Below are 20,672 nucleotides of genomic sequence, written 5' to 3'. Positions count from 1 at the left end.
AACAATTGGGAAAAAAGCGAAGTAAAAAGCAAGTGCAAAAATATGTTTCTAGAAGGTCTGACAGATGCCTATTCAAGCAAGAGGAAAATTTGGGAAGTATCTACTACTTTTAATTCATGCTTTATATAAATAATACAACTTTGACATATATGTGCTTAGTTGCTCAGTAGTGTCCAACTCTTTGCAACCCCACAGACTGTAGCCCACCAGGTTCCTCTGTCCATGGGTATTCTCCAGGCAAGAATACTGGAGTAGGTTGCTATGCTGTTCTCCAAGGGATCTTCCCAACCCAGGGATCAAACTCAGGTCTCCCACATTGCATGTGGATTCTTTACCATCTGAGCTACTAGGGAAGCCTTCTGATGTATCAGTTCAGTCGCCCAGTTGTGTCCGACTCTTTGCGACCCCATGAATCCCAGCACGCCAGACCTCCCTGTCCATCACCAACTCCCGGAGTTTACTCAAACTCACATCCATCCAGTCAGTGATGCCATCCAGCCATCTCATCCTCTGTCGTCCCCTTCTCCTCCTGCCCCCAATCCCTCCCAGCATCAGAGTCTTTTCCAATGACTCAACTATTCGCACCAGGTGGCCAAAGTACTGGAGTTTCAGCTTTAGCATCATTCCTTCCAAAGAACACCCAGGGCTGATCTCCTTCAGAATGGACTGGTTGGATCTCCTTGCAGTCTAAGGGACTCTCAAGAGTCTTCTCCAACACCACAGTTCAAAAGCATCAATTCTTCAGCACTCAGCTTTCTTCACAGTCCAACTCTCACATCCATACATGACTACTGGAAAAATCACAGCCTTGACTAGACGGACCTTTGTTGGCAAAGTAATGTCTCTGCTTTTGAATATGCTATCTAGGTTGGTCATAACTTTCCTTCCAAGGATACAAATAATATTAAATAATCTGAAAATGGAAAAATAAAGTGACACACAATGCTATTCCTGAATTATGATCATTTAATTCTGAAAAGCTGAAAGGTTTCATTCATAATACAGTGAAGAGTATATAAAGTGCTATAAGAATCTAGGAAACTTATGAAATAGATTTTAAATAACCTGTCAATCCATTCATTAAGTATCTCCCACTTAATCCCCAAAACAACCAATATATAGACATCAATATACCCTTATTATTATTCCTACTCAGAGTTTAGGGGGGGGGGGAAATAGGAACCGAAACACAGGATACAGCAAGTGGATCATTTTGACTATGTACACTAACAGCATAACCAGGAGTCATAACACAGTCCTCAACTTCTGTCATTTATGTCCAAAGGAGCAGTCTGTTGGATGGGAGATGCAGGCCCATCAGTAACACTTATAATAATGTATATATTTGTGCATCCAATTCCTGAAAAAAAATCACAGGTACACGAAGTTCTAATTCCTGAACTCAATACTGATGAATCTGAATCCTTACATGGTAGGTCAGGATGACTGGTCCTTACTCAGCTGCCTCATCCTGTCTAATGTCATCCTCACATCAACTCCAACCTGGCAGCTCAGGGACTTCAGCTGCTTCTGAAAATATCTTATGTGTTCAAAGGAGTTACAGGAGCACTACATGAATCCTTAAAAGAGATCAGATATACAATGTGCCAATGGCCCAACTGAAGGCTTCTTCTCTATGATATATATACTTGGAGGAATTAAAAGAGCTCTGAAACTTAGGAAGCTTAGTTTACAGTAAATCAAAGCACACAGAATGCTTTGTTCCACAGCAGCTACAGAACATACCCTGTATTGTACTTCAAACAGAATCAAATGATACTTCGACTGAAGCATCCTCTGGTTTGAAATGCACTTAGCAAGTACTTTATTGAGTCTTTCCCGGGTATTTTTAACTGCATATATTTCTAAGGGTTGGGGTAAAGGGAGGCCTTGTCATTATTAGGGTCCTTTATTAGTGCCATTATTAGTAATTTATCTTTTTGAACCTACAAAACATGTACAAAGTGATCAAGGTTAATGCAAGAGAGTACATGTTTAATTTAGCACATGAACATAATCATGTGTCTCAAACCAGTAAAGTTTTTAGAGACCAGGTAAAGGAAAAGCTACAGGGATAAAGTCAAAAAGTAAAAGCATATAATCCCATTTTTTCTATTTTCACAAACTGGGTATATAAGGGCTATCACAATGTCTTATTTCTTTCCTAAAAAACTCTAGTTGAAATCAAGGCCTAGAAATAGTCAAGGATCCAATAAATCATTAGGAGAAGAAAGTGGTCATTTCAGGGATGTGAACCATACACTGATATAAAGCTTAACTTTTAGATCTTGAAATTATAAATAAGAAACAAAGGAGGGGAGGTGGCATGCTTGCACTGAAATTGATGTAATACTTTAAAGTCCACTGAGACAAACCTCAAAATTCTCCAGCTAACAGTCCAATTTTCTCCTTCAGTGAAACGTACCTTCTACAGTCTTTTTTTTTTTTTTAACAATTCACCTAACAGAGAAATACTTTAGTCAACTGTCTTCAATTATACATACTAAGATGAGATGTTTCTTTGTTTTCTTACATTTTCAGTACCAGATAAACTCAGCAAACAACACTGGGTCAATTTCAGTGGTACATAATAATGCTTCAAATGTTCCCCAACAAGGTTCTTTCTAGGCTCTTCTGTGTGCAACCAACTAGAAAAGCCTCCTTTTTTCTATGAGGTCTGTTAAGAACTCAAAACATGTTAAGTCTGTTTCCACTAGCAGAATTGCAACTCACAGGCCAGCAACAGGTGGCAAAGTCCAACAGGGTAAAGTCTGCTTTCTACTTATGGAATACTTAGACTAAAGTAACCATCATAAAGAGAGCCCAACTGCTCAAACCTGAAACAGCAACAAATCACTAAATAATATTGAGAAAAGACTCATGCAAAACTGACAATTATAAGAAACAAATGTTTTAACCCATTTATAAAAGGTAATAGTTGAAAATGGGAATGTAATCTTAAAAACTTTGATATTTTGTTTTACATTAAATCAATTTTAAGACATCATTTTTTAATGGATTCTCATCTTAGTACAAATTCAAGAGAAAAATAAAAAATTTTAAATAAAACACACACACACACACACACCAAGAATAGTAAAAACATACTATTGATAAATATTGAGGTAAAATGTCAGGGAAAAAAACAGCTAGAAAAGTTGCCTCAGGGGAGCAGCTCAAAGACGAGAGATCAAAGTTAACTTGAGTTGCCAGAGAAGACAGAAGCAGGGTGGCAGGGTGGGGGAAGAACGGGAACAAAAGAGAAAAGGAGTTGAAACCATACTACTAGGAACTGGGAAGGGCAACTCTGTCTGGACAAAAGGCTTCTTCTGGGGAACAAGAATGCCAGATAAAATTCGGGTAACACCCTAAACACTGACACCACATTATGGTCTTATACAGGAGAGCACCTCACCAAAAGCAGTCGAACAGAAGGATACAAAGGGTATTTGAAACACGAGCAGCTTGAAGTCAGAAGATCCAGACAGGCAGAAGACTGTAACAACAGACCAGACCTGAACAGTCCAACGGAAGCTTCACAGTTAACATAATTTAAGATTTCATCTGAACACTCACAGCTTCCATATTCTTTAGCCATAAATATTGAGTTATAATACCTCAAACTTACACAACTATTAAGGAAACCCTACATGAGAAATAACTGTCACATTCTGTCAGGTTCTCAGATAGAAACCTAACACCTTTGAAGAACCACACTTAATAAAAGCTTCATTTTTATAATGCCCTATGTCCTCTAACAGTCCAAATACATCAAAGAAGTAAACCAACTACTTATAAATCCCACTGGTACCTAAAATTTCTTCTCCCCTCTTGCTAATCTCATTATGAACATTATTACTGAAACTAACACAATCCCTTTCTCTAGACACATTCTTGAAAACTTTCAGACCTTTTGGAACAGTAATCAAATCCCTTGAATTGGTAAATAAAGGAGTTACTTTCTGCTTACAGCCAAAACAGAAACACAATGAAAACAGTATGTTTCTGGTGGTAGACAAAGAAGGCAGAAAAGATATATATGCGTGTGTGTGTGTGTGTGTGTGTGTGTGTGTGTACATACACCGAGGACTTGTCCAGATTCTACAATTTCCCTGGAAACATTTTAGAAATAATAAATGCTAAAACTAAAGTCCACAGGATTCAGTAAGTCCCACAAGGTCAGATAGTTAATGGGAGACCATCCATATTTCTGGATGGAGCAGTGATCAAGGATAGCTCTGTTTCCAGCTTAGTTTCGGTCCTCTAGCAGGAATTAAAACAATGCTATTCACAAAACCTCTTCAATGTATATATATGTTCAACTATATATGTATATGTTTACAGATATATAGGTACATTTTTAAGGAAAAATCCACCTGCAATGCAGGAGACATGGGTTCAATCCCTGAGTCAGGAAGATCCCTTGGAGAAGGGCATGGTGACCCACTCCAGTATTATTGCCTGGAGAATCCCATGGACAGAGGAGCCTGGCGGCTACGGTCCACAGGGTTGCAAAGAGTTGGACATGACTGAAGAGACTTAGCACAACACATCTCTTACTGTAGGGTGTTTAAAATCCATTTTGAAACTGGACAGTATATATTTAAACTGTGAAAATCCATTACTGATATTCAGGATATAAGTCTTTATTGTGTACTTTTTAGACTACTAATAGGACAAAATCCAAAAACCAACATTGATGATTGCCTTTTGGTTATTTTTAAAAAAAGGAAAGTAATTTTTAAAAAGTGAACAAGCTACTTCTGGTTGAGCCAGTCTTTCAATTTAACACTCTAAGCATCACGTCTGTGAAAGTACAAAGCAGAGTGCGTGGTATATGAAGGATACTTTTAAGAAGGATAGACAGTATCACTAAGACTCATCAGAGGCTCTTATTAAATGTCTCCTGCCTTCCTAGTAATAGATCCAACAGTTTACCACTGTGCAGATACCTGTGACAAAATATAGCAAGAAGTCTACATTCCTATCTTCATTTCAACTCCCATTTATAACTTAGGCTACCACAACCTGAAATTCACTTCAACGAAACTGCTCATGTCATGTCCATCATGACTGCCTAACTACCTTTTAGAATGTATTTTACATGTCCTCACTGGTAGAGACAGCTGATTACTCTTGACACTTTAGAAATTCATGGCTTTGGTGATACCAAACCCCTTGGGTCTGTCTCCTTTCTCACTGACCTTCCCTAGCCTCCTTTATGTATCCCTTTTCTCTACCCATCCTGTAAATGCAGATGCTCCCCAGGACTCTAACCTCATCTTCTCACTTTTCATACAATTCTCAAATTCAAGAGACAGATACATAGTACCTTCTGATATATCTTCCATCAGATAAGCTAGCAGAAAATGACTACATATTTTATAGATCCACCAAAAGCAAACAAAAAATATGGTAAAATTATTATGTATGATTAATACATCCAAATTGTCCCATTACTCTTCTAAATTAATTTCCCATCATAAATTCTTATAGGCACCATACACATGCAAATTAAATTTATATGGAAAATTACAAGGCTATCACTAATGACCTTATTTTTCTGGACACCAATAAGAGATTCTCATTACTTTTCATAATGAAGTGCCTGTTTAAATATCTGCTTACCCTCTAGTGAGATCCCTTTCCCTGAATTTTTATCTCTGCATCTCAAGAGGGAAACACAGATGACTGGGGCTATAAGGAAAGTACAGGAAAGAGGAAGATGGAAAGGAAAACAAGAAGAGGTGAAGAGACAGGGGAGGGTGAGGAAAGAGAGGGAAGGAAAGTTTTAAAGTGCTAGAGAATACTGGTACCTCAAAACATTCCATCCTGTTACACAGAAACTAAAATCAAAGGACAAGTACATCTCTTGCACATTAGGTAGTATAAGAACATAAAAAGGAAGTTACAGAAATAATTCCAGGCTTAAGGGTCAAGACAATATCCAGATGAGACGGCACAAAAGCACTCAGCGTAATACACTTCCCACTGTGTACGTGCATGTGCGTCCGCTGACAGCACACACAAGAGTAATGAAAAGATCTGAAAACACGTGAGGCTACTTGGAGCATTACCCAAGAGCAGGGCAGGTTTGCCGATGAGGAAGAGATGGCAAATTAATTCAAAAAATGCACTGGCAAGTTCGTATTTGTGTTAACTCAGCTACCATAAATTTGATACCAGGAAAGATCAAAGAGCCAAACTGCTATTGGGGACAATCAATTATTCTGTTAAAAATGGCATTCAAAGACTAAGGAATATAAACTTCAAATTCTGTGGCAGTCAAATGTGGGCTGAAACTAGACTAAAGTAGAAGATTGACATCTTTCCAATAGAAAGAACCTCCCCCACTGGATAATTTTTACGTTATCTTAAAAGAATATTTTTTTACTGGTTTGTTTTTAAGAATACTCTGGAAGTATTCTTTTTCAAGTTCAACATACCTTAGAAATCAGAAATTTTATTTGTTTGATGTCAGCTGTCACAACTTTTTAGGACAAAGCCAAGTTCTCTTTCCTACTGATTATATTTCCAAGAATGAGTAACAAGAGACACACTACTATAGCAAAAACAAAAAATGATATAAATTTCTTTTATCTTCCTGGACCTGCCTGGTCAAATCTGTGTGTGTAAATTTATACACATATATAATTTTTCTTTAATTATCCTGAACATCATCTCATATCAAACTTTGAGAACTCTAATTTCAGAGTCCTTTAACAACTTATTTTTACTATCAATACAGAGAGAAATGATAGCTCAAAAAATAATATATTATTAATCAAACTCATGAAACCTAATCATCAATATATTCTTTTGTCGCCACTATTAAGTTATTTTAGCTTACTTAAAATATGCAGTGTGTTAAGTGGTGCTTTTGATCTAAAGTATCTATATGCTAGTATCAGTTTACTTTATATTTAGAATATTATTGTTTACAGTATGTTCTTTTTATTTGGGTCTAATGATATCAAATTAGGGAATTCCTAAAAATATTAATTTGTACATACAATGCATTTAGCATTTGCAGCAAATTTTCCTCTCCATTGGTATTAAACTGGTATGTACAAAAAAAAAAAAGGAAAAACAACAAGAAGCTTAAAGAAGATTAATTTGTTCTTATTTCTCAACTAAATTATAAACTAGTCATATAAATTAACTCATTTAATCTTCACAATAATCCTCTAAGATATCATTATCAATTTAATAACAGCAAAAAATATAAGTTCAACTCAGAAAAACAAAACAACTTTTATAAAAGCAAATAACTTGTAAAAAGAGGTGTAGGATGTGATACTAACTCTTCTAATCCTAAATGACCTCCCCTACAGCACTACCCTATCCACCCAAAATGACTTAAACACTGAGATTCTATTCAACATCCGACAAGATACTCTATTTTCCACTCAGAGAACAAGAGTGAAAAAGTCACTACCCCTAATAAAGTTTTATTATACCATATGCCAAATTTTTTAATAGAATCTTTGCTTTAAAATGTTTTCTAATCATTAACACCTTCCAAAATAGCTTTTTAAAAGTATCAATATTTCTACATGAAAAGTTGCACAAGATTCAACTACAACTATAAAGTCTTAAAAATAATAAAATAATTTACACAACTCAGAAATCAATAGCCTCCCAGGTACACAAAATCAAATATCCAAACATATTACATGTATTATTTACATCTGGTTTGCTCAAGTTAGGAAGACTCTGAGTATCTAAATAAAGTGTAAAGATATACAAGCTATAAAAGAAGTACATCTGACTGTTAAACATTATTTTTTATATTAAAATAGTAATTGCTACTCCTTCAACCACTCCTATTTCTACATTTAGCTACAGTAGCTACTCCTATTTCTACATTTCCTCTTCATCCACAAATTCCTCACAAATCATCACACAAATATCTGTACCTTTTGGTCAAAACTTTCAGGACTGGCTCAGTTAATTCATCAGAGACCAGTTGTGAGAATGCACACTGAGCATGGAGAGGCGCGCTAAGGATGGCAAAGGAGAACCCTACACTAAAGCAAGACCATGCATCACCATTCAGACTCTCCAACAATAAAAGCCCAAACTTTAACCAGCAGGAAAGTTAAGACCTCTATAAATTTAAAGAAAATGCTAAGATGAATTATGTCCATGAAACATTCATCAGTTAGACGAAATCAGTAAAAATAAAAGGAAAAAGAAGTTCCTCTCCATCATTCAAAGCATCTGTAAACAGAATCACACCCAGACACATTAGTACCTTTTTTCTAAAAATCATTATCCTTTTTCAGGCAAACTTTGATACCCACAATACCTACTACCTACTTAAACACAATTTTAAATAAATGCTAAGTGTACTAAAAGGGGAAAAATATTTCAAGGAAGTTAATGAAGATTTGGAAAAAGAAAAAGAAAAGTCAATCCCTAATTTATCTGATTTGAAAAATCCCAATTTTCATAAATTAGGTTTAGTTAATACGGAGATTCCACAACCATTTAAATCAAAGCTTTATGACATACAGATTGGAGAGAAGGCTGGTATTATCAGAAGATGAGTCAGAGTAGCCAACTGAAATTCTGGCCAACTAACCAAACTGAACCTTCCACAAGGGCTTCAAGAGCTCCCATCTACAGCCACTAGCTGGTACCCTTAGCTTAGGACGACTTCACAGATAGTAAAATAGAATCAAGACTGTGTCCTCAGTTCTATAAAAAATGAAATAATCACCAACTTCCCATTAAACGCACACTGTGTTCAAAGGAAAGTGAGATAAATATTAGATTTTGATGGTTTTGGATTTTGATTCTGGCTTGATTGATCTAAAATTCCACGTTTGTTTAGTATCAAAGACTGCCTTTAAAGCCTTGCATATGATACATGATGGTAAAAAGTTTAGGACTGTTTAGATAAGTAATTCCCAGTCCTGGTCTGGCAACTATCAAGAACGTGTTGACCAACTTTTAAGGGAATCAAACAATTCTATAAAAACTGTTACCATTTTAATTCACTTGACTATTGATGTAAAGTTATGCCACATAACACTTTAAGGAATAAAGATAAATTAGAATAATGAGAATAACAAAATAGAGTAATTCAATTCCAAAGAGTGTGGCTATAAGGAAATCAGACATGCATTACCAATAATTCTTCTAGCTGAATTTAATATTTCACAAAAACTTAGTAATAGAGTATTTAATAAAATGTGATCCAGGAATCTGTTTCAAACACCAAACTATTTCAAACTATTAACATTATTGGAAAGTAAATAAAAGCTGCTTCCTCCATTCATCTCTTCTCCAAAGATAGTTGCAGTCAAGCAAAAGAAACCAAAAGACCAAAAGCAATGCAAAGACTCACCTTTTGTTGACTGGCTTTTCATCTTTTTCATAGGGTCGGACAAACCATTTCCCAATCCTAACGAAGTTCTTATCCATTAGGCACCTACAATAATTATATCAAGAATACAGTTTTAATAACGAATTAGCAAGTCACTGAATCAATAATCAGATAAGATCCACAACTGAAAATAAAACCATTACAAATTAAATTGGCAAAATGTTTTCTCATCACTTAAAATTTTTACACTATACTAAACTGAAAGAACTTTCTGACTTTGGGCACAGACTTCCATTATATATTATTCTTACACATTAAAAAAAAAAGAATTAAGTTGAAAAATTCCTGAAGCATTTTACACTTCTGAATTACTTCAAGTTCAATCACACCTCTGTGTGACTTTAATTCTTCTGTGATCAAGAATGTTGGGAATACATACAACATTTCTTATGAATACCTCAGAGAAATTCTTCCAAGTGTCTGATGCCCTTTTTTGCAAGTTTTAATGCTGGACTTGCTTGGTGTGTGGCAGTCAATTCTTTAGCAGGGATTTTGGTAACAAAAGCATATCAGAGCCTCTTTTTTTTTAATTTATTTATTGTAATTAGAGGCTAATTACTTTACAATATTGTATTGGTTTTGCCATACATCAACATGAATCCGCCACAGGTGTACACGTGTTCTCTTCAACTAGGTACTTTCCTTTTGTAGATATGGTAAAGCATTTCATTATGGCTTTGCCAAAACAAACAAACAAACAAACAGAGGAACTGCAGTCATTTCTTCACTAATGAATATTTGCTTTCTTCATATCTAAATTGTGCCCTGCTTCAGTTTTCACACCACTTTATGTACATTATTTTCCCATGTCAAGTCACAGGGTACTCCTTCTGAATACATGTTAATGGCAACTGAACTCAACTGATATAATACCAAAAATGCATACAATTCAACCGAAGTGACAACAATACAGATAGCTATGACCAAGTTCACTGGAATACAGGCAGATGACAACTATATCATAACTGCCACCCAGTCAATTGTGAGCTGCCATCATTTGTAAAGAATATCACTGATTTTGAAAATATAAAAATGTGGGAGAGAATGTGCATTTTGAAATTGATGAAATACAGTAATCTCTAACACTATTCAATGAAATCATACATATTTTGTAAGAAAACCTGTCAGAAAGGTAGATGTAATTCTTCTACACAAGGTTGTACCCACCAGCAAAAGAGCTGCACAGCAGTTCTTTATTGAATATTCAGGCAATTCTGCACGTGGCTTTTGCCTCTGTAATTCCCACTCCATCAAGGAGGATGGAAACAATTCAAACCTTCACCCAACTCATTACAGATTAGATGCCTTAGTAAATGGCAATAGTTTCTGTTGGCCACAATGTAACTCCCTGTGGGCAGAGCCAATTTAAAACAGTGTTGCATCAAAAAGCCACTGGCTTCAACTAGCTTTATTTTGAAAACTATTTCTACAACAAACTTCCTTAATTTACAATGAAAAAAAAATCATTTTCAAAGTAACCAGACTGTTCTAAAATTATAAATAAACTTGCTTTTTAGGATTAAAGACTGTATGACTCCATTAAAGTTAGAATAGAAAATAAGGAAAACCCATAAGATGGAAGTGCTCAAGAAGCAAAACTAAAAAATAAAATTAACAGTTTATTCTCTAGTTAAGGGACTTAATTGCATTTTTTAGGTAGATGACATATATGCTGTCACATTCATGCAATTCTTGATTCATTTTTAAAGTCCAAGTTTATCTTGTAATTGATTAATGTTTCTTTATTCTCCAAAAGCTATTACTAAATTGAAGGTATATCTTAAAATCAATAATGGAAAGCAACAGGACATGTACAGAGTCACACCAAACATTAAACACTGTCTTCTACTGACACTCATCCTCACTTACTAAATACCATTTTAAAATAATGTATTCATTAGCTTGTAAGTCTTAAAGGTCAGAATTCAAAAAACCCATTTGTTCAATAACAGAGAAAACATGAATTTACAGTTTATGGAAAGAAAAAACTCCAAGGCTTTTGACAGTATAACATCTCTCATTAAAGAGGACAATGTGTAGTCTGTTTCAAAACCCCTGCCCTTCTATGAAGTAAAAGCAACAAATTCTATTCACAATTTTCATTCCAGCACAAATGAGGGACTGGAGTGGAGGAGCAGCAATGCACAGCCAAGGACAAAGGCAAAAGGCAAAAAGCTAATGAAAATGCTGAGGGTCTACTCTGTGCTAATACATCTCCTGGAGTTTCCACTACAGATCATATTTCTTTGTCAGGCAATGTCAACAAAAGGTTATTACCACTAATACACAAAACAGCTATGGAAACGACTGCTCCTTCAATCCAAAAACATCTGGTTCCAAATCAGAGTCATAAATGACTTTTGTGATTTTTCAACCAATAACCAGTGTCTACATGATCAGTGATTTTCCTCGCACTGGAAGGAAAACATGAGAATGCACAGTTGCACTGGATGAAGCCATGTTTTTAATACTGTTCTAGATCTGTGACTGCCTGCCTGCCTGACTTCTGCATAAGGGAGCTATCACAAGTAACCCTGTCACCAGTGATGTGACAGAACGTTAGCATAGTCACCAAGTACCTCAGAGAAGGCTGGGACCAAATGAGTGAAGATGCTGAATGTGCTCCCTCTCTATCCTCTGACTCCCAACTCAATAGAGAAGTACAGACATGCTGTTAGATGTAGAGATGGGTAAGAAGTTTCTTTTTAGTCAATGAACAGGTTAAAAGAACTCAGCAACTATCATTATTAATTTTTATACTCCGCAATCTCTTAAATCTCCACTATGGCTGACCCAAAAAACAAACAATCTCTCTCACACACACACACACACTTCTCTCTCTCTCTCATAAACACACACAGTGATACACATGAATCCTTCAAGACTAAGCAGTACAGAAAGTATTTCCGTCTGGAGTCTTGTGCTTTATGCTATGGGAGGAACTGTGAGAAGACATGTGGCTCTGCTAAGAAAGACAGTTCTGCCACCTAACTGATACCTGGAACTATGCTGGCTCAGTAGCAGATAATATATTGAGATACTAATAAGTCCTTGCTTCTCAATCATTTTGGGGTCATGATTCATGTAATATACTTTGTATATTTGGAGTCATGATATGCAATATGCTTTATGTTCTGCTCAAAAGTAATAGGTGCTCAATAAGTATGTCAGAAATGAATGCTAAACGCTGAGTATTTTCCTATTCACAGTGTAATACTGAAACTCCTCTTGTTTGTAACCACTAATCAGGGGCAACCTCACATTGTTAATTGAATTTTCTTGTGTGTATGTGTTTGGGGCAAATATATATATTTCATTTCCTTACAGCCCATCACAACTCACTCCAGACTAAAATCATAGTGGATACTCAATATGTGGAAAATTAGATCAGATCAGTCGCTCAGTCGTGTCCGACTCTTTGCGACCCCATGAATTGCAGCACGCCAGGCCTCCCTGTCCAGTGTTAACAAATGTTTAGGAATATTGGCACTAGTATTCCTATGCTTTAATTATACCTGAAGAACAAAATTAAGCTTTTTTTTTTTTTAAAGAGAGAGAATGCTGTGCTATGCTCAGCTGTGTCGGACTCTTTGCAACCCCATGGGCTGTAGCCCGCCAGGCTTCTCTGTCCATGGGACTTCCCAGGCAAGAATACTGGACAGGGTTGCCATTTCCTTCTCCAGGGGGTCCTCCCAACCCAGGGATCGAACCCTTGTCTGCTGCGTCTCCTGCACTGGCAGGTGGATTCTTTACCACTGGACCATCTGGGATATCCCAAAAGAGATAATGCTAAGATATAAAAACTACAGTATATCAGAAATACAATTTCCCTCTTTTATACTGTATTAACTTTTATTCTTTTTGAGAGACAAAATTTATATTTAAGTTGACAAATATGTAAACCTAGAGATATACCTCATCTGCCAAAAACTGCTTTAAATCAACGTTACAAATAGTGCTAAGAATTTCTATCAGTTAACCCTGGCTATCCACTCAGTAATCCCACTCATTATTGTTGAGATTTAAAAAATTACCTTACTACTAAAATATGACAAAATTCTGTAAAGTAGTACAACAATGTCTTAAAAGATCACAATGTGCTTTCAGATTTATAAAGTGTTCTGTAAGTAATATTCTAGGTAAGTATTTCTTTTTGGAAATAATCCCAAGTCCCCTACTACCTCCCTAAAAATCACTATTTCAAGAAGAGAAGAAACAGGAGCCAAAAAATAAAAAAGAAATCCAGTTGTGTGTTTGTGGACACATGATTCTGCATCATGCCAAATGGTTCTAAATAATTAAGTTAATTGACTACAAGAACAACCTGACTCTGAAGTTGGCAAGCCCCAATCTCTAATCCCACAACCACGGGCAGACTTGACGTAAGATCACAAGAGCCACAGCAGTAACCACAGCATAAATCAGCAATCCATTTCCCAGGTAGGATAGCTGGGAGGTTTAGACGGGAGCCAACACTGGCTGCGGCTCCTTCTGAGCCCTCATATTCCATAGGTACCATAGCTTTCCTAGATACAAAAGTCCAAGGACAGCATTCCTCCACCACATGCTCAACTCAACTGCCCCTTTGTGCAAGCATCTACTTACAGGGCTGTTCAAATACACCAAATTTTATGTAACTTCATACCTCACCAGCAGTAGTCTTCACCTCAGCAGCCCAATCTATATCAAACATGTATGCAAAGAAGTATTTTCCCAAGACTGCAGTGCTCCCAATTCCCAACTAAATAAAAGAAACCCCATTTTTGTGACTCCATGGACTGTAACCTGCCAGGCTCCTCCATCCATGAGATTTCCCAGGCAAGAATACTGGATGGGCACCTATTCCCTTCTCCAGGGGAGCTTCCTGACCCAGGGATTGAACCCAGACCTCCTGCATTGCAGGTGGATTCTTAACCATCCGAGCCACCAGAGAAGTCCAATTTAAGGTTAAAGACATCTTTTTCAACGGATCCCTTCTATCTTCAGTACTTCGGGTTCCTACTGTGCCCGAGTGGATGCTGTCTCTTCCAACCAAGTAATCCCTATTATTTCCATCCTCTCCAAAATCTCTGTAAGGCTAAGGCCTTTTGTAGGACTGGCCTAACCTGAAAAGCCCATTATACAATAGTTTTGAACATTTAGTGTCTGATCCCACTCTCTAACCACACAAATAATAGTAATACATTTATATTTAAAATTTAAAGTCTTAATCCTTTCCCAGTCCTAAAAATATTAATAAATATTTTAGGTCTAAAGCCTTAGGTCTAAAGCCTCATCTTTCTAATTCTTTTAAAGAACTCTACACTGCAGCAATTCAATAAAATGAGAATTTATTAGTCATTTCCTGCTCTAATTACATTTATTACCCCAGGACCCTCAAGGTTGCAGTGTTACATCACCATTTCTTCAACTAAGGCTGCACTACTCACTATCCTCTACTGAATGTATTTATCATTTTGAAATATATTTATCATTTTGAACTACCACATCCAAGGACCTTGCTCATCTGCCCTCTGATAATCACCTCTACTGGATCACAATACCATAGGGTATTGAAAGCTACTAATTTACAAATGCAATGTTATTGTTATCATATAATTCTAATCCTCTCCATGTTATTTTTAATGTCCTTTTCCAAATTGAGTATCTTCACTTAAAATACCAACTCTTGGCAAACTTAGAAGCTCCAGACCAAAGGCAATTTTACAGCTGTGTTATAAACTTCCATGGGGGGAATATGCCAACAATCCATTAAAAAAGCAGCACCAATGGATGACTCAGAAGAGCCATTATGTTTTACAAAAATCAAATACTCACAGATTAAAGTCTCCCTAAGTAAGCATGGGGACTTCCCAGGTGGCTCAGTAGCAAAGAATCCTCCTGCCCATGCAGGAGACTCAGCTTTGACCCCTTAGTCGGGAAGATCCCCTGGAGAAGGAAATGGCAACCCACTCCAGTATTCTTGCCTGGACAGTTCCATGGACAGAGAAGCATGGTGGGCTGCAGGCCATGGGATCAAAAAAGAGTCGGATATGGTTTAGTGACTAAACACCACCAAGAAGTAAGCGTGGACTGGACAGAGCACAATGGCATCAAAAGACCCATGTAATCTTCCACTGTGTGCAAACCAATGATCTGCATTTTAGAGGAGGGAAGGGGGGGGATGGGGGGGAAGAGGGGAGAAAACCCAAAAAAAAACCCTTTCCATCAAAATCAGCTGTGTTTAATTCTAAAAGCTTAAGAAAATTAAAATTAAAGTATACTACCACATATACCCACACATAATTGCAATTTGACAGCATCATGGCAGGCATTTTAAGTATGTCTTCAAAGCTACAAAAGCAAGATTTTCCTAAGTCCCATATATGGTGCAAATCACTGAGGCAATAATAAAAACTCTGGGTGATATGAACTACACACATTTCCTGAATTTGTTTTAAAAGCTTTTCAATCAAATGTTTCACTTCATTTAAACAGTTACTTGGGAAGGTATGGTACATTATGGAAACTATACAAATTATAAGAGCAACAGCCATTATATCTGTAATATTAAAAATGCCAAAATGAAGAAACGTCTGAAAAAAGACTACAAGTTTCTGTTTTCCAAAATTTATTCACAGCTAAAGTACTTTAGTACTTTTCTATTAATGAGGAGTGTGAGACAACCTAAACCTAAAATACAAAGTGTAACCTTTGACAAGTTCATTAGAAATACATACAGAAACCCATATGAAGCTGCAAAGACTGATTAAGAACAGTTTGAAATAGAACATTACTTTAAAAGAGAGTGAGCAGGCACAAAAAGGTGAGGTACAGTGGAGTCAAGTCAAACTGGCAGAGATTCTATAGGAATAAAAAAAAATTAATGGTCTTTTATTATTCTAGTCATTTTGCCAAAAGGGATAACTGCACATTAAGAAAACAAGCAGCACCCTTTCTCAGAAAGGAGGAAAAATAACAATGATCGTATGATATAAAACTTAGAAGGCCTACATACTTTCAGGTACTGAAAATGACTCAGAAATCACAGGTGAAGAAAATACCAAAAGAAGCCAACATGGTCAAAGGTTTTAAAAACATGTACACATACACCAATAGTTGTGTTTCAGAAACGTATCTGGTTTTAGTAATATAACTAGCACCTGTTTGGAAGATAATTCTTGGAGAAGAGCTTAATTAAGAGACATGGTAGACTGTATCCTTTTCCCAGTATGTGCTACCCCTTCCTTTCCACTGACATCAAGCTTGGCCGTGGGACTTTAATACCTCTCAGTGATAGTTAATACTTTCTCACTCACTGACTTTAAGCTTGGTGGTAAATGTCCTAGTCAATGGAATATAAGCAGATATGCCATGTACCACTTCTGAACAGAGGCTTCAATGGGCTATTACGTATTTTGCCATTGCTCTTTGCTCTTTACCAGGAGTCTTTGACAAGGGGTGCCCCAACCGTATAATTCCTGCCTGGAGGGAAGAGGATACAGAGAAGGGCTGTAGTAAACGACTCACAATGGACAAGAAGCGTGAGCAAAAAATGAACTTCAACTGTCAGAAGCCAGTATGGCTTTCAGATCTTTTGTTACTGCAGTGTAACTGAGTCTAACCTGTCTGACTGAAGTTGTTGCTGCTGTTGTTCAGTTACTGAGTTATGTCTGACTCCGTGCAACCCCATGGACTGCAGCACACCAGGCTTCCCTGTCTTTCACCATCTCCTAGAGTTTTGCTCAGATTGACTAGAGAGGCCACTGCAATACTACATGAAACACCCATGAAGTCTTAAATTAGGCCAGTAGCAATAAAAAATGAAGAGAATTGGACTGACTAGAGGAAATCCTAAAAGGCTGAAGGAAAGGGTGAGGATATATATAGTAAAAATATATAAGGATATATAGTAAAGAACCACAAACAGAAAAAATAATTAACTCAGTGTGTGCAAGCTAAACTGCTTCAGTCACGTCTGACTCTTTGTGACCCTATGGAATGTAGCCTGCCAGGCTCCTCTGCCCATGGAATTCTCCAGGCAAGAATACTAGAGTAGGTTGCCATGCCCTCCTCCACGGGATCTTCCCGACTCAGGGGTTGAACCTGTGTGTCCTGTGATTCCTGCATCACAGGCGGATTCTTTACCACTGAGCCACTGGGGAAACTCCAAATTAACTCAGGGGACCAAGCTAGTGAACAGGCCGCTACAGGGAAGCTGGACTGATGAATTATATACAACCCCCAATGAACAGAATCAAGATCAAGAAAAGAAAATTACAGGGATACAGATTTCTACTCAGCATAAGAAACTTTGTAACAGTGAGTACTCAGAAGATAAAAAGAACTCCCTTGGGCAGCGAGGCTCACATAATCAGAAGTACTCAAGGAAAGGACAGATGACTACATTAACAAGGATATTACAGAATGGAATTTCATAATTAGCTGGGTAAACAGACTATTAATGTTGTGTCCAACTGTAGCAACAGTAACATCAATACTTCTGTTAGCTAATATTAATAGCAGTTAACCATTTATTGAGCTCTTTTAACAAGAAAGTTACTGTGCTGAGGAAACCAGCCCTTCACCCTTTTATAGGTAAGGAATAGGAATTCAGGTGACTTAAATCGTCTGCCCATGTCATATATAATTAGCAAAGCCAAGGCCAAATATATACGACATACTGTATGCAAATACAGAAAAGTTACAGGAGAAATGAGTAAATGAAAGATTTACTCAAGAGTAAATGAAAAATATTTGAAGTCAAATTACCTTAGAATTTAAAATCTAAGGAGTTCCCTGGTGGTCTAATGCTTAGGATTTAGTACTTTCACTATTGTGGCTGGATTCAATCCCTGGTAGGGTAAATGAGATCTCACAGACTGTGCAGCACAGCCCAATAAATCAAAAAAAAGATTAAGAAAATCTCTACACAGTATCACTATAGTATTATCTAAGCACTAATCAACAGTAACAGGGAATGAACTGATCTTACTCTATGTGAAGTTTACAATGGGACCTTAATTTCTATAATGAAATTATGTTTTATGCATCACTGCAGTGACCCATCATTCTGTACACACTAGCAACCATATAGAAGATCCATTTATATGACTACTGCTAAGCTGTGACAGCTTCTCAAAATAGTTAATGGAATTACTTTTTAATTAAACAGTTTTGTATGTTAAAAAAATTAAGAGAAGAAATAAATTGTAGGAGCTTTGTTAAAATGCAAACTGAAGGGAAAAAATGGTTCAGGAAGCACAAGTACCCTTCAAGTGATACATTCTTTGATGATGCATTTCAATAACCTCAGTTTTGGCTTTCATGCTAGAAACTCTAAACATATTCAACCTGGGAAACAAGTCAATCTTATCTCAATAGAAATGGAGAGATAATCTCATCAAAACAGAAAGTCAATCTTATCTAAATAGAAATGGAGCCCTGGTGGTCTAGTGGCTAGGACTCCATGTTCCCAATGCAGGGGGCCAGGGTTCAACCCAGATGCAGCAACTAAAGAGTTTTGTGTGCCTGCCGCAAAGACTTGTTGAATAAACAACTAAAAAAAAAAAAAAAAAGATGTAACAGAAAATTGTTCAGAATAAGATAGTGAACTGTATTTCAACAAATTTAGGTTGTAAAGAGAGAAGTAAGTTACAGCAAGTGGTCTAAGCTATGAGAAGAACAAAAGGGCAAGTATGTATTGGCCAACCCAGCTTCTACTGACAATGAATAAAGACAGCTAAAAACAACCATGCAAAATGCTTCCCTGTCTCATGAGTAGGGTAATTTTCACTCACAGAGCACAGTTAAAGTTTGATGAAAAGAGAACATTATTTTAAAGGACAAAAAACTATTACAAATTTTCAAAAGAATCTCAACTCATCCATTCTAATAGTAGGAAGGGAGCCAAACAGCATAATTATTCATTATTTTCTCAAAGAAACACTGTTTTCTTTGCTTCAAAATAAACTTATATTAGGATCCACATCAAAATATGCCAAATAATACTTTATGGGGAAAAGGAATTAAAAATTATTGAAAACAGGTCAAGTATTAAGTGGAAGGCATCATATACATTATCTAACAAAACGTCCAAATGCATAGTTCAGTTCAGTTCAGTCGCTCAGTCATGTCTGACTCTTTGCAACCCCATGAATTGCAGCACGTCAGGCCTCCCTGTCCATCACCAACTCCTGGAGTTCACTCAAACTCACGTCCAGAGAGTCAGTGATGCCATCCAGCCATCTCATCCTCTGTCGTCCCCTTTTCCTCCTGCCCCCAATCCCTCCCAGCATCAGAGTCTTTCCCAAAGAGTCAACTCTTCGCATGAGGTGGCCAAAGTACTGGAGTTTCATCCTCTATTTAATTTAAAGGGAATTAACTAAGACTTAAGAGAGGTCAAGGCAACTGTCCAAGTAACAGACCCTGAAACCAAACCAAGATCTAACCCAAAGTTCTTCAGAACTCAAGCTTTATTACATGTCACACTGCATATGACACAATTAACTTTCTTATAAAATAAGGAAGTTATTTCAAACTCACCTAGACTACATTTTCTAAGCAGTTCTATTGTAGCACTATAACCCTAGATATAGCTGAGATAAAAACAAAGGTACTAAAACGCCCTTTCAGTTTTGATCACCTAAAAGAACTATATGTAAACTCAGGGAAAGAAATACAAAGTTTTTCCCATAGAAATTCTTAAATAGCCCATTCTTTCTCTTAGCTCTCTCCCCTTAAAACACCATCCAGAGCCTGGGACATACTCTTACATGGAAGTAAAGAAGTGCTCAAATGAGGAGGACAGGTCAAAAAACCACAGGAGCCATCATGAAGGGACTTACCCCAGACAAATCCAGAAGAACTTACACATCAAATTAAGTGATAATAATAAACTATAATTCATTGAATAACCAGGAACCCCTTTTTTTCCAAAATTATAAAGATAAAAAGATTAAGTGAGACAGATAAATGCATAAATCTATCGAAGAAACTGAAAATCTTTTCCTTACAAAAGAATGCCAACTAAATAAAAATAGAAGGAATGGTACATTTGAAAATTAACATCAAAGTCACATAGTAATAAATGATATACAAGAACCATCAATAGAAGCTTAAACAAGCGATTTAGATTTTGATAACGAAAAGGAACACTACACAATTGTATTTGATCACACGAAATGCTGGGATGGATGGTTCACAAGCTGGAATCAAGACCACCGGGATATATATCAACAACTTCAGATATGCACATGATACCATTTTAATGGCAGAAAGTTACAGGAGAGTGAAAAAG

At 36.7% G+C, this 20,672-nt stretch overlaps 1 protein-coding gene across 3 annotated transcripts in view; it reads right to left on the bottom strand.

Annotated features, from left to right (window-relative positions):
• MED13L (mediator complex subunit 13L) overlaps positions 1 to 20,672 on the bottom strand; it is a 291,306-nt gene that overhangs the window by 125,739 nt on the left and 144,895 nt on the right. For all 3 annotated transcript variants that reach the window (XM_061384909.1, XM_061384910.1, XM_061384911.1), the window contains one exon: positions 9,356 to 9,439. In XM_061384909.1, the coding sequence (XP_061240893.1) occupies positions 9,356 to 9,439 (84 nt within the window). The remainder of the gene's footprint in view (positions 1 to 9,355; positions 9,440 to 20,672) is intronic.

Source organism: Bos javanicus, chromosome 17, assembly GCF_032452875.1.
Source record: "Bos javanicus breed banteng chromosome 17, ARS-OSU_banteng_1.0, whole genome shotgun sequence".
Taxonomy (NCBI): domain Eukaryota; kingdom Metazoa; phylum Chordata; class Mammalia; order Artiodactyla; family Bovidae; genus Bos; species Bos javanicus.
Note: the sequence above shows the minus strand (reverse complement) of the source record. Positions and strands in the feature narration are given on the sequence as shown.